Source organism: Trichechus manatus, unplaced genomic scaffold (assembly GCF_000243295.1).
Source record: "Trichechus manatus latirostris isolate Lorelei unplaced genomic scaffold, TriManLat1.0 scaffold00038, whole genome shotgun sequence".
Lineage (NCBI taxonomy): Eukaryota > Metazoa > Chordata > Mammalia > Sirenia > Trichechidae > Trichechus > Trichechus manatus.
The window spans coordinates 9323240-9335572 of record NW_004443974.1 but is presented as its reverse complement, the minus strand read 5'-3'; the positions used below and the strand labels follow the sequence as shown (position 1 = coordinate 9335572).

Sequence of the window (12333 nt, the reverse complement as noted above, 5' to 3'; positions counted from 1 at the left end):
TATGTGACTGTAACTGCTCTCCCCATACTGTGATAGCACACTCCTGCTTTCCACTCCTGATTCCCCATGTCTGTTCAGCCAGCTGGTAACCCTTTCTGCCTTCCCATCTCACCTCCAGACAGAAGCTGCCCGTTCAGTCTCTTGCATCTACTTGAGATAAGAGGCACACTCCTCCCGCGTATCACTTTATGTCCCACAGTCCAGTCTAATCCCATCCCTGTCTGAAGAGTTGGCCTCAGAAATTGTTTTAGTTCTGGGCTGATAGAGAATCCAGGGGCCATGCTTTCTGGTGTTTTTTTTTTTTTTTTTTTTTTTAATGCTTGAAATTGTACATCTTTTTTAAAAAAATTATTATTGTACTTCAGATGAAGGTTTACAGAACAAACTAACTTCTCATTAAACAATTAGTAGACATATTGTTTTGTGACATGGGTTACCAATCCCATGACATGTCAGCAGTCTCCCTTCTTGACCTTGGGTTCCCAATCACCAGGTTTCCTGTCCTCTCCTGCCTTCTAGTCCTTACCCCTGGGCCGGTGTGCCCCTTTAGTCTCATTTCGATTTATGGGCCTATCCAATCCTTGGCTGAAGGGTGAACCTTAGGAGTGACTTCATTACTGAGCTATAAGGGTGTGACCAGGGGCCATACTCTCGGGGTTTTCCCAGTCTCTGCCAGGCCAATAAGTCTGGTCTTTTTTTGTGAGTTAGAATTTTATTCTGTGTTTTTCTCCAGCTCTGTCTGGGACCTTCCACCACGATACCCGTCTGAGCAGTCAGTGGTGGCAGCCGGGCACCATCCACCTGTGCTGGACTCAGTCTGGTGGAAGCTGCAGCAGTCATGGCCCATCAGTCCCTCAAACTAATCCTTCCCCCATGTCCCTGGTTTTCGTCATTCTCCCTTGCTTCCAACGGGTGAGACCAGTGGAGTATCTTAGATGGCTGCTCACAAGCTTTTAAGACCCCAGATGCTACTTACTAAAGTAGAACGTAGAACATTTTCTTTATAAACTATATTATGCCAGTTGAACTAAACGTTCCCCAAGACCATGGTCCCCACTTCCCCCAGCCCAGCAATTCAGTCCCTCAGGGAGTTTGGATGTGTCCACGGAGCCTTCATGACCCCGCCTTGGACAAGTTGTGCTGGCCTCCCCAGCAGTGTGCACTGTCCTACCCTTCATAATGGTAATCTTTTTAATGTCTGGTATTGGGAGATTAGAGTTCAACAAAATGATTCATGCATTTAGGAAGTAAGTTTTTACTGAGTGCCGGTTATATACCTGGTCCTGGGGTTACATGGGAGAGAAAAGAAAAGACACAGTGTCTTCCATGATGGAGCTTACAGTCTGATTTTGAAGACAGACATTAATCAAATAATCACCTGGATAAATATGAAATTGCCACTTCAACAAATGTGACAAAAGAGAAGTGCATGGTTCTGACTATTTATAATTGTGGGATTTGACCTAGTCCAGGAAGTCATTGAAAAATTTTTGAGAACAGTAGCTTGAGGTAAGAACTAGCAAGTAAATAGAACTTAATCGTGTAAACAGCAGAGTATGCCAGGCTGAGGGAAGAGTACGTATCATGCCCTGGAGGATGAAGGGGTCATGGTGAGCATGAGAGATCAAAAGAAAGGTAAAGTATCAAGAACTAAGAGAGTGAAGGGAAACATACAAGGATGAGAGGTAGGTAGGGCTATATCAGCTTGGCTTTGTAGGCCATGCTAAGTAACTTGTCTGGAAAACCATTAAAGGGCTAAATGCAGGGGAGGAACATGATTAGACCTGAATTTTGGAAAGATCATTGTGGTTGTAGTTGTGGAGAACGGATTGGATCCCGAATGGGTGTGGCAGTGCAGTTAGGAAATTGTTGGAATAATCTTGGTGAAGGATGATAATATCTTGTACTAAAGCAGTGTGGTGGTAATAGAGCAATGAGCTTGATTTCAAGAGAGATACAGGAGGTCCAACCAACAGCATTTGATATTGAGTTTGATATGGAAGTAAGGGAGGAGTCAGTGTCAAAGATGACTTCTGGTTTTTGGCTTGTTGTGCAGGTGGGTCTATGTAAGAAACCTATCTGCAGAGGAGAATGTATGAGAAAGAGAATCAAAGGGCTAGAGAATGAGGAGCCAAAGGTCTAAAGGAAAGTTAAGGAATAGGAAATAGAGATGTCAGGCATGAAACACCAGGTTAGTATCAACAAGCTTGAAGTATGAAGAAGTATGATGTGCTCTTGTGGCATGAAAACTATCTGGTTTAAGAGGGGTAGCTGTTATTGGGTTAAAACAAGTATCTATAAATCTCCTGTGTGTAGAGTTTGTTCCTTTAAACCCTCATGCAGTACGAAGTGTTATACCTAGAATGTGTGCTCCTATTTATGTGCCTCATTTTAGACAAAGTGGATAGTACAAATGAACCAGATCATTTTCTCCAAGCCCTAGTCTAAAGGATCATCTCTCATTTCCCTGTATAGAAGTTATAGGACTAACTGGTGATGAATATGTGGAACTTAAGGGCAATCTTACACAATTCAGAAAACCTTTGACATGGTCAGAAAATCCCATCTTTGTGATTTTGCTCTGTGAAATTTTGGTTGAAGAGAATTTAATTTTTTGCCTAGTCTACTTAAAAAAATACATTAAATGAGTCAAATATTTGAAACTGTAGTGAATAATCTTAATAAGCTGATTCCTGGTTTAACTAAGTAATTAATTCCTCTTTTTTTTTTCATAGAAACAGATACTTTAAAAATTCTCATCTCTTTGTCTTGCTCTCACGTGGATATCTAAAGTTCTATATAAGTATTATTGAAAATAGAGAACGGTGCGGTCTTAAACATTGTCTAGTGCCAAAATGTGTCGAGGAGATTGTGAAGTATGAGTCACAGCCATATTTCAATGGCCTGGTTATTTTGTCCAGTGTTAGCATGTTTTATCTCATGTTTACAGGACTGAGGAAATTGATGGATTGATCGAAGGATGGATCGATGAAGAGATACATGATAAATACAAAAAAGTGTTAATTATAGGATTTAGATGCTAGAAATATGGGTGTCACTACAATCCTTTATACTTAAGTGTTCTTCGAAAATTTTCACAATGAAATACCCAGTGTCATTAAGTACACCTCGATGTCAAGAGTAATAACATGATGAAAGACTTCAAGGTCTGTGGGCTGCATTAATGGCCAGGTTTGTGTGTTCGCAGGTTAAATTCAGTGAACTAACTGTCGACATGTTCCGGATGTTACAAGCTCTGGAAAGGGAGCCAATGAATTTAGCTTCCCAGATGAATAAACCAGGAATGCAGGTATTATTCTCTCTACATTTGTAATTTTGGTAGCAGTCTTACTGCTTCTGTTCCTCTTAGACTGCAGCCATTATTCACCTAATACTACAAATGTGAATAAAGTTCTCTTGATGAGAAACAGGAGAAATAGATAAACATAAAAATAATAGTGAGTAAAGAGAAAGATATTTAATAAAAAGGATAGTGAAAATAAGCATTAATAAGACATCTTTCAAATACACTTGTATGTATGTTGTTTTCTGTCTGTAAATATAGGAATCAGCCGACAAGCCTACCAGACGAGAAAATCCCCATAAGTACCTGCTCTATAAACCAACCTTCAGCCAACTATACACATTCTTAGCAGCATCTTTTAAGGTATGTGTGATCCAGTATTTTTTACTATATGGCAAAAGCATGTCCTACCTGGAATCTGAGAGTCACTGTTCTCTTTGAATATTTGAGTCAAGAATTTAGGTAGAATATTAACATGAAAATCTGCCTTTAGAATAACTATCCTAATCACAGCTATTTTTGAAATGGGAGTTGCTTATGATGTTGTGAATGTTCCCCACTATTAGTTAATGGGAATATTGATTAACTAGCATTCTTCTTCCTCCAGGTGTTTATTACTAAAGTACTTCCGGTATAACAGTTACTGCAGAATTCAAAAATAGGAGCAGACACGCACAGGCATGTCATATATTCAGGAAGCTCCGTGAGCATTTTCGTCATTTGAGAGAACCTTGAGGAACAGGAGAATTCTCTCCAAAGATTATATAGAGAAAGTCATGGAGGGGAGTTTGTCTTTTAGACCTATAGTTGGGATCTTTACTTCTCCATTTCAGGTTTTCAGAGAACATTTTCTAAATGATGTAGTTTTTGAAGCAGAGACTGTCTTCACATTCACATTTTGGTAGTAGTTTTAAGATTATAGATTAACTGAGTGACTCTTCTCTTAGAAAAGACAATTAGGTTGTTTAAATTAGGTTGTCCCCCCCACACCCAACTTTAAAATGTCATAAAATTAAAATAAAACTGTGTTGTTTTTACTGTTTGTTGTCTTGTGTATGTGATTTTCTTTAATTTAGGAGCTGCCTGCCAATAGCGTGCTTCTGATTTACCTGTCAGCCACTGGCGTTTTCCCCACAGGTCGTTCTGATAGTGAAGGTACAATAAAGGAATGCTCCCTGTCGTGAGCAGGGCTTGAATTCTCTTTATTTTCTACAAGACGATGGCCCATAGCCCACAGACCATCTCAAGCTTTCTAGAGAGGCTTCCAATTTTGAAATCTGGTCTATTTGTTGAATTAGTAATCACGTAGATACCCCAGTCTGTTTTATTTGCTGAAATATATGTTGAAGTCTGTAAATCATCAGAAAATTCATATTATAAATGCATGCCTCAGTTTCAAATTTCCAAAAAGCATATTTATATAAGGAGTTTTATGTTTTGAAGTTGTAAAGGATGGTGGAAAACCAAGCCTGAGTATCTACTTCACATCATTGAATTTTTCTGAGCCCTTAGTGCATTAGGGAATTTGGTCAGCGGCTACAGTGTGGCTAAAAGTCTTTGTAGAAATCAACGCACTTTTCTAACTATGAAAGTTCAAGTCTTTGTCATGATTTTGTTGGTTTGTTCTTTTCTTTATTTTGTTTTTATGAATTCAACCTGTGGAATATTGGGATGCTGTTTCAGAATAAAAACTTAAAACTGTCCAGAATATATGAGTCCAGAATTGCTCAGAATATGAGTAACTTTTATGTAAATAAGAAATTACATCTTTGGGGAAAAAAAAATAATTCTTAACATTTTCCTCCTCATCTGTTTGTTGAAATTTGCATTCCTTTATACAGTGCATGTCCCTGTCATCTTCCTTGCATGACCAACAGATCTTCCTGAAATGTTAAAATCAGAACAAAACAAAACAAAAATCTCTGTAGTCATTTCATGGCTGTGATTTTTTTTTTTTTTTTTAGGGGAAAAAAAATATAACACAACATTGAGTGATGCTAAATCTTAAACTAGCTGAGTTTTTTTGTAGTAAAGTTAGTAATTTTATTTATAAATGATTACTCCCATGTCTTGAAACATGGTTGAATCAGTTTTTCTGGGCCATAGCTTAATATATTCTTGTTTTACTTTTTCACAAAGTCTGATAGGAACTGACTGAATGGTCCTTTGAGAGAGATTATTCTGGACATCCCACAGTTGCTGTTCTATTTAGACAACAGTTTAACTGATATGACCTGTGGGGAAAGGTTAACTTGAAAACCAGAACTGCAGTGATTGATATAATAGTGATAATAATGGATTTTTCACACACTGATTTTTGGCAGTGCTTTTGTTAAAAATTAAGTTTTTGTCAATGGCAGTTTTCAAATTCTATTCAAATATTTCCCTAAATACTACAATTAGTGACTCACTTAAAATTATATTTACGAGGTAATTGAGTAACATGAACTGCAGACTTCCTGGAGCCATGACGGTTGGATGAACCCCTGGAACTATTGCCCTGAGATAATCTTTAAACCTTAAACCAAAAATATTCCCTGACGTCTTCTTAAAACCAAGTAATAGTTTAGCTTAACTAGTGAAAAATGTCTGCATTAAGAACTATCTATATGGGATCAAATTGACAGCAGCAACTTGAAAGACTGGAAAGGAACCTTGAGGGGCAGTGAGTTTGTGTTAATGTGAGAGAAATGACTCAGAGAAGGAGGATAAGAATGGCTGCACAACTCAAAGAATGTAATCAATGTTGCTGACTGGTACATGAAGAAATAGTTGAATTGGTGTATGTTTTGCTGTGTATATTCTCAACAACAGCAACAAAATAAAAAAAATTTTAAAAAAGATATAATTGAGTAAGATTTCATTCTGCAGTGTTCTAATTTAAATAATTTTTGTTAAACCTGAGATTTTCATTTTGCTTGAAATGTAAAGATCATTTTTGAATATCTCAGATTCTCCATCCTTTTTATTACCTAGAATAATAGGATGCAGTAGATTCTTGTTTTGTTTTTTATTATATTATGTTGGATGAATAGGTGAATAATTAAATAATTTTTTAAAAAGTTGGAGCAGGCAACATGTTGGAATCATTTCAATATTGCATTAAATGAAAATGTTAAATTTTAAAATAATGAAATGTTTTGTAACTTGAATGTTTTATCGATGAGATATTCACATAATACTTTTGCACTTAAACATCATATCAGTGTTACTCTGCAATTGAAGTCTAGGATTGTTCCTCTGTTTTTACAGGTCCTTATGATTTTGGAGGTGTACTTACTAATAGTAACCGGGATATTATAAATGGAGATGCCATCCACAAACGTAATCAATCCCACAAGGAAATGCACTGGTATGTATTCTGGTGTCTCCCCTATTCTAAAAATTACAGCGCTCTCTTTTTAAAATATTAAGTAAAATGGGACTTCTTTCTAGTAGTAGAAAAGCTCCTCCAGACTACTATTACCTGTTGCTGTTGAGTCAATCCCGACTTAGGGCAACCCTATAGGACAGAGTAGAACTGCCCCATAGGGTTTCAACATAAAGAAAACAAAAATGCTCACAACTGGACCAATAAGCAACATGGTAAATGGAGAAAAGATTGAAGTCAAAGATTTCATTTTTCTTAGATCCATATTCAGCACCCATGGAAGCATCAGCCAAGAAATCAAATGATGCATTGCATTGGGCACATCTGCTGCAAAAGACCTCTTTAAAGTGTTGAAAAGCAAAGATGTTACTTTGAGGACTCAGGTGTGCCTGACCCAAGCCATGGTATTTTTAATCACCTTATATGCGTGCAAAAGCTGGACTATGAATAAAGAAGACCGAAGAGGAATTGATGCATTTGAATTATGGTGCTGGAGAAGAATATTGAATATGCTATGGACTACCAGAAGAATGAACGGCTCTGTCTTGGAAGAAGTACAGCCAGAATGTTCCTTGGAAGCGAGGATGGCGAGACTTTGTCTCATGTACTTTGGACATGTTATCAGGAGAGACCAGTCCCTGGAGAAGGACATCATGCTTGGTAAAGTAGAGGGCCAGCAAAAAAGAAGAAAACAAGGAGATGGACTGACACAGGAGCTGCAACAGTGGGCTCAAACATAGCAACAATTGTGAGGATGACGCAGGACCGGGCAGTGTTTCGTTCTGTTGTACATAGATAGGGTCACTATGAATCAGAAGCAATTTGATGGCACCTAACAACAATCCTAATGGAAGCTGACTGCTACATCTTTCTCCCACGGAGCAGCTGGTGAGTTTGAACCGCTAACCTCTTGGTTAGCAGGTAAGCACTTAACCACCGCACCACCGGCACTATTTTGGACTACTATTAGTAACATTTATTTGAATTCCAGCAATATTACAAACTCTATTGTAGGAAATTAGAATATTTGGTCGACATTTATTAAACAGATATTTTAATATGAGTATCTGTTATGTATCAAGCACTATTCGATCATTGGGGATATATTGCATTCTAGTTTGGAGGTGACAATAAGTATGTACATGAATAAATAATATGTCAGGACTTGATACATGTTAATATCAGTATCTTTGAGGTTTTTTTTTTTTTTTTCCTAAATAAAACTGCTAATTGGCTATCCCAATAAATACAAACTGTTTTATTCTTTGCTTAATTATTTTTCTCTCAGTGCCGTGATAAAACGCAGTTGTGAGCAGACCAAACAGAGAAATAGTATTTCTGAGACTTAGCCGATATAATTAAACAGTTCTTCCTTGTTACTGTATTTTCCCAGCCTTCATCCTGGTGATCTCTATCCTTTCACAAGGAAGCCCCTGTTTATCATTGTGGATTCGTCCAATAGTGTTGCCTATAAGGTAAGTTCTGTGAATGCTGTTGCACAAGTTAGACAGTATGGCACCAACCCCAGATTACCTACTCTTAATGTATGCCTTTCTGTTTTGCTTTGTTTTATTTAATTTTACACAGTTTGTATTTAGTCTTTCTTTTCTTTTGAGGTTGTGCATGCTAGTCAGGATCTGGTGCTATGAATAAAACAAGAAGAAAACGCATGAATGGACACTCAGTGGAAAGTAATAGATCCTCCTGCAGGAAAAAAATATTCAAGATTTTCAAGATCTCTGGTGGGAGGCTTATTTTTGTTATATAACCCAGAATAATTTTCTTTTGTAGAGATAGGAGCATATGGGCAAATTTTATTTTCTATTTTTCAAGTTTTTTCCCTCTCTACACACAGAGCCCTTTTAGTTAAGTGAAGTTTCTATCTCATATTATGCAGTTATAGTGTTTGAATATTAACATATGGTTTTAGATGCACTGACTTTTTTTTTTTAACTTGTGATGACCCTGAATGCTGAAATAAATGACAGGGATCTAACTCCAAAATTTTTTGTTTTGCATTTTGTTGTTGAAACAATGGTTTTCAGTGATTCTATAAAGAATGCCAGCATCAGTAAAGCACTTTAAAGTTGAACATTAGAATCCAAACTATAGCTAGTTTACAGAAAAATGCAAGCAGAATCTTTGTAGTCCTCTGTATCTGGATGGAATATTTCATTAGTGAATAATATTTTCAGAAATACACTAGGTAAACAGATCTTCCATTTACAACTCTTTCTGTCATGAGCATTCATATTTGCAATTAGATGGAGAAGCAAACATTAGTAGCTTTATTTCAGGAGGACAACGACAATGTCTGGGAGCCAAATGAGCTGACCTCAAGTGTATGTTTTCCATTTAATTTTCATGTTTAGTGTCACTTTTTAAAATTGAATTCTGAATTCCAAGAGCATCTAATCCATCCTAGATTTTTCAGTATATTTATTGGTACCCATTTTGTCAAGTTTAATATTAATAACTTTTGGTTGATAGGAAAGTTTGCTGTATATCTTCTTATTACTAGTAATCAGTTTCTCTCTATTAATTAGATATTGTTGAATACTACCTTATGTACTTTCAAGAATATCATTTACCGTATATGCCTGCTATTTCCAGAGTGCTGGTTGGATATAAAATGAGTATTGGATGCTTATTTTAAAAAAAAAACATTGCATATAATTTGAAATGTATTTACTCAATTATGCATCATGGTTTAAATCTAGATTTCAGTATTCTGAGGCCCAGGACAGTTGTGGAGTAGAAAGTTTGTAAGTTTGTTTGTTTTACTGGTTGTTTTTGATGGCACATGCAGTGTCACCCTTCTAAATAATTAAATTGCACAGAACATACTGGTCTTCAGAAATGAAATGAAGAGCCCATGTACCATAGGCAAATCAAAGCATGACCCAGACCAATTTGTCCTTTAAAAATATTAGTATTGTTTAATGTATCTAAATCAATTATGTAGTTCTCTGGTAACATATGAAGGTGTTCAATATTTGCTGTTCCCATAAAGCATGTGTAAAGAAGTCTTAAAACTACCATTTTGAAAGTTTCTACTTGAAAAGGGAAAGATCTGAGGGACTGATCCATTATTTTTTTGCTATATATGGTTCATGTATATTTGAATGTTTTAAACATATATATATTACCAAAATGTTTCTTCATTTAAACATAAATGTTTCATATATATTTAGTCATTTAAATTTTTTTTTTTTTTAATGAAGGTAGCTCATGCATATAGTTTAAAGCCATGGTTGTCAACTCTTAACTGTGTATGAGAAATATTCCAAGCACTTTTTAAAACTACTGGTTCCTGAGCCCCACCCCCAGCAATTCTGATTCACTTTACCTGGACTAGGTCTCAGGCATCAATATTTTTTAAGGTTAATTCCAATGTGCTAGCAGGATGAGAACTACTCAGTCAAAAAGTTCCATGAGGTTTGTTACTAAAACGGCATTCTCTTGCTCTCTTGCCCTGTCTCCATTTGCCTCTTCCCAGAGGCCACTGTTTACATCTTTTTTAGCTGATTGTTTTGGCCTAGTCATATTCACCTGAGAACACTGAGCCATTCTACTGCTTGAAATGTAAAGGTCTGATTGCCAGCATTATGCTTTGTCTTCCCAGAAGTATGTATGTATGTGTGTATACGTATATTTGTATTTATATGTACATATGTTTTTATGTCCCCAATGCCTCACACTTAAAATATTCTTAATAAATATGTACTGAATAAATAAATGAAGGTAGGGACCATTATCCTTATTTTACAGATGAGGAAATGGGCTATGGAGGTTAAGTAACTAATGTAATTGATATCAGCCCAGGTCTTTTTCATTCCAAAGCCCATGCTCTTTCTACATTTAGAAAAAGAGGAGTTCTGCATAGTAGTCAGAACCCCATTACAGAGGAGAATAGTGATTGAAATACCAAGAATTATGTAAAAAGTATGGTACGTATTTTGGCTTTCAAATTTGCATCACGAGTAGACTAGGAAAGTGTAGGAAGTTTAACAATGGTAATAGTATAAGTAAAAAAAGAAAAAAGAAAAGCAGTTAGTTGTTTTGGTAAATCGTTCTTTTAGTTCTACTTTCTTTTCTTTGAAACTAGAAAATCCTTTCAAGCATTTAAATATTTATGACAGAGCTGGATCCATATAACTGAAAATGATTTACGTAGTTGTCAAAACAGGCATATTTATCTAAACAGCCTCATCCTAAAGTATTTGACAAATGTCTGCAGATTGCTGCAGTCTATTCAGGCATTCACCTTCATAACAGGATTAAGTTACACAAGAGTTCTTCTGCCAGTCAGCCTCTTATCCATTTTTTTCTTGCTGTTTTGGGAGACCTTCTCTTTGCTTTTCGGGTTGTGCAGTTATAGCGCGATATGTCTACATTTTGTTTCTTTGTAGTTATCTTGTTTGAGATTTGTTGGATTTCTTGAATTGCTAGGTTGGAGTCTTTCATTATTTCTGGAAAATTCTCAGCCATTATCTCTTCAAATACCAGATGTGCCTCAGCCTTTCTCTCATCTCCTTCTGAAACATAAAGTAGGCATTAAACATAAAGTAGGCATTCTCACTATGTCTTCTACATCTCTTAGCCTCTTTTCTGTATTTCCCATCTTTTTGTTTCTCTGAGATTTGGATAATTTCTTCTGATCTCTCTTTTAGTCCAAAAATTCTTTTTTAGCTGTACCTAATTTGTTATTAAATCCATGTATTGAGTTTTATATTGGTTATGCTATTTTTCATTTCTTTAAGTTCTGTTTATTTCTTTTTCAAATATTCCATTCCACTTTTTATAATTTTCTATTTTTTGTTTTCACACTTGTTTTTTTAACTTAGTAAGCATATTTATTTTATAATCTATATCTGATCACTCTTATATCTAAAATCTGCTTTTGCTATTTAAAGACTACCTTTGCTGTTTATGTGTCTTTGTATGCTTGATTGTTTTTGACTGTTTTCTTCTTCTTCTCTTTAAATATGTTTGTGGGAAATTCATTGACACTAGAATGAAGGTACCTTCGTCCGGAGAGGATATGCATTTGCTTCTGCAAGACACCTAGAGGTACTGCTAGTTGGGACCAGGTTTTTGCGATCACCTAGGTGATGTGAATTTGGGCTACAAATATGCAGGAAGGCTGATTTGTAGTTACAACCCTGAGGGACTGAGTTTTGTTTTGTTTTTTTCCTCTACTCTGCTCAGCACCAAGAAAATTTCCTCGTAGTCCCCTAGGGGATAGTTGTTGCAGGAGGGGAAGTATCAGGTTTATTTTTGATTCGTCCTTACACTGAGGGTATAGCCCTTTGAGATTCCAACTTAAGGTGGGATGGGTCTCCTATTAGACTCCCATTTGGGAGTCTGTCGCCTTCTCCAGATGAGGCCTTCAAAACCTAGATTCAAGCTGTGGGATTGCCTCAGGGCAAAGGCGATTTGGAGTTTACTTATTTTCTTAGTCTCCTTTGCTGGTTTTTCCTTGTCTCTGACCTTTTATTATTGGAGTGCTCTGAGACTCGGTCCTTTTTCCTCTTCTTTTCCAGCTACAACTGACTGCTCTGATGCTCTTACCTACTCTCATGACTTTAATTATGATCTCTATGCCAACAACTTCCAAATTTATATCTCTAGCCCAGACCTCTCATTGGAATTCCAG

General features: G+C 36.4%; 1 protein-coding gene across 2 annotated transcripts in view; it reads left to right on the top strand.

The window, feature by feature from the left end:
* Nucleotides 1-12333, top strand: part of SCAI (suppressor of cancer cell invasion) — a 165950-nt gene that overhangs the window by 132892 nt on the left and 20725 nt on the right. For both annotated transcript variants that reach the window (XM_004375660.2, XM_023730733.1), the window contains 5 exons: nt 3209-3310; nt 3566-3667; nt 4381-4459; nt 6557-6656; nt 8068-8149. In XM_004375660.2, coding sequence (XP_004375717.1) covers nt 3209-3310; nt 3566-3667; nt 4381-4459; nt 6557-6656; nt 8068-8149 — 465 coding nt within the window. The remainder of the gene's footprint in view (nt 1-3208; nt 3311-3565; nt 3668-4380; nt 4460-6556; nt 6657-8067; nt 8150-12333) is intronic.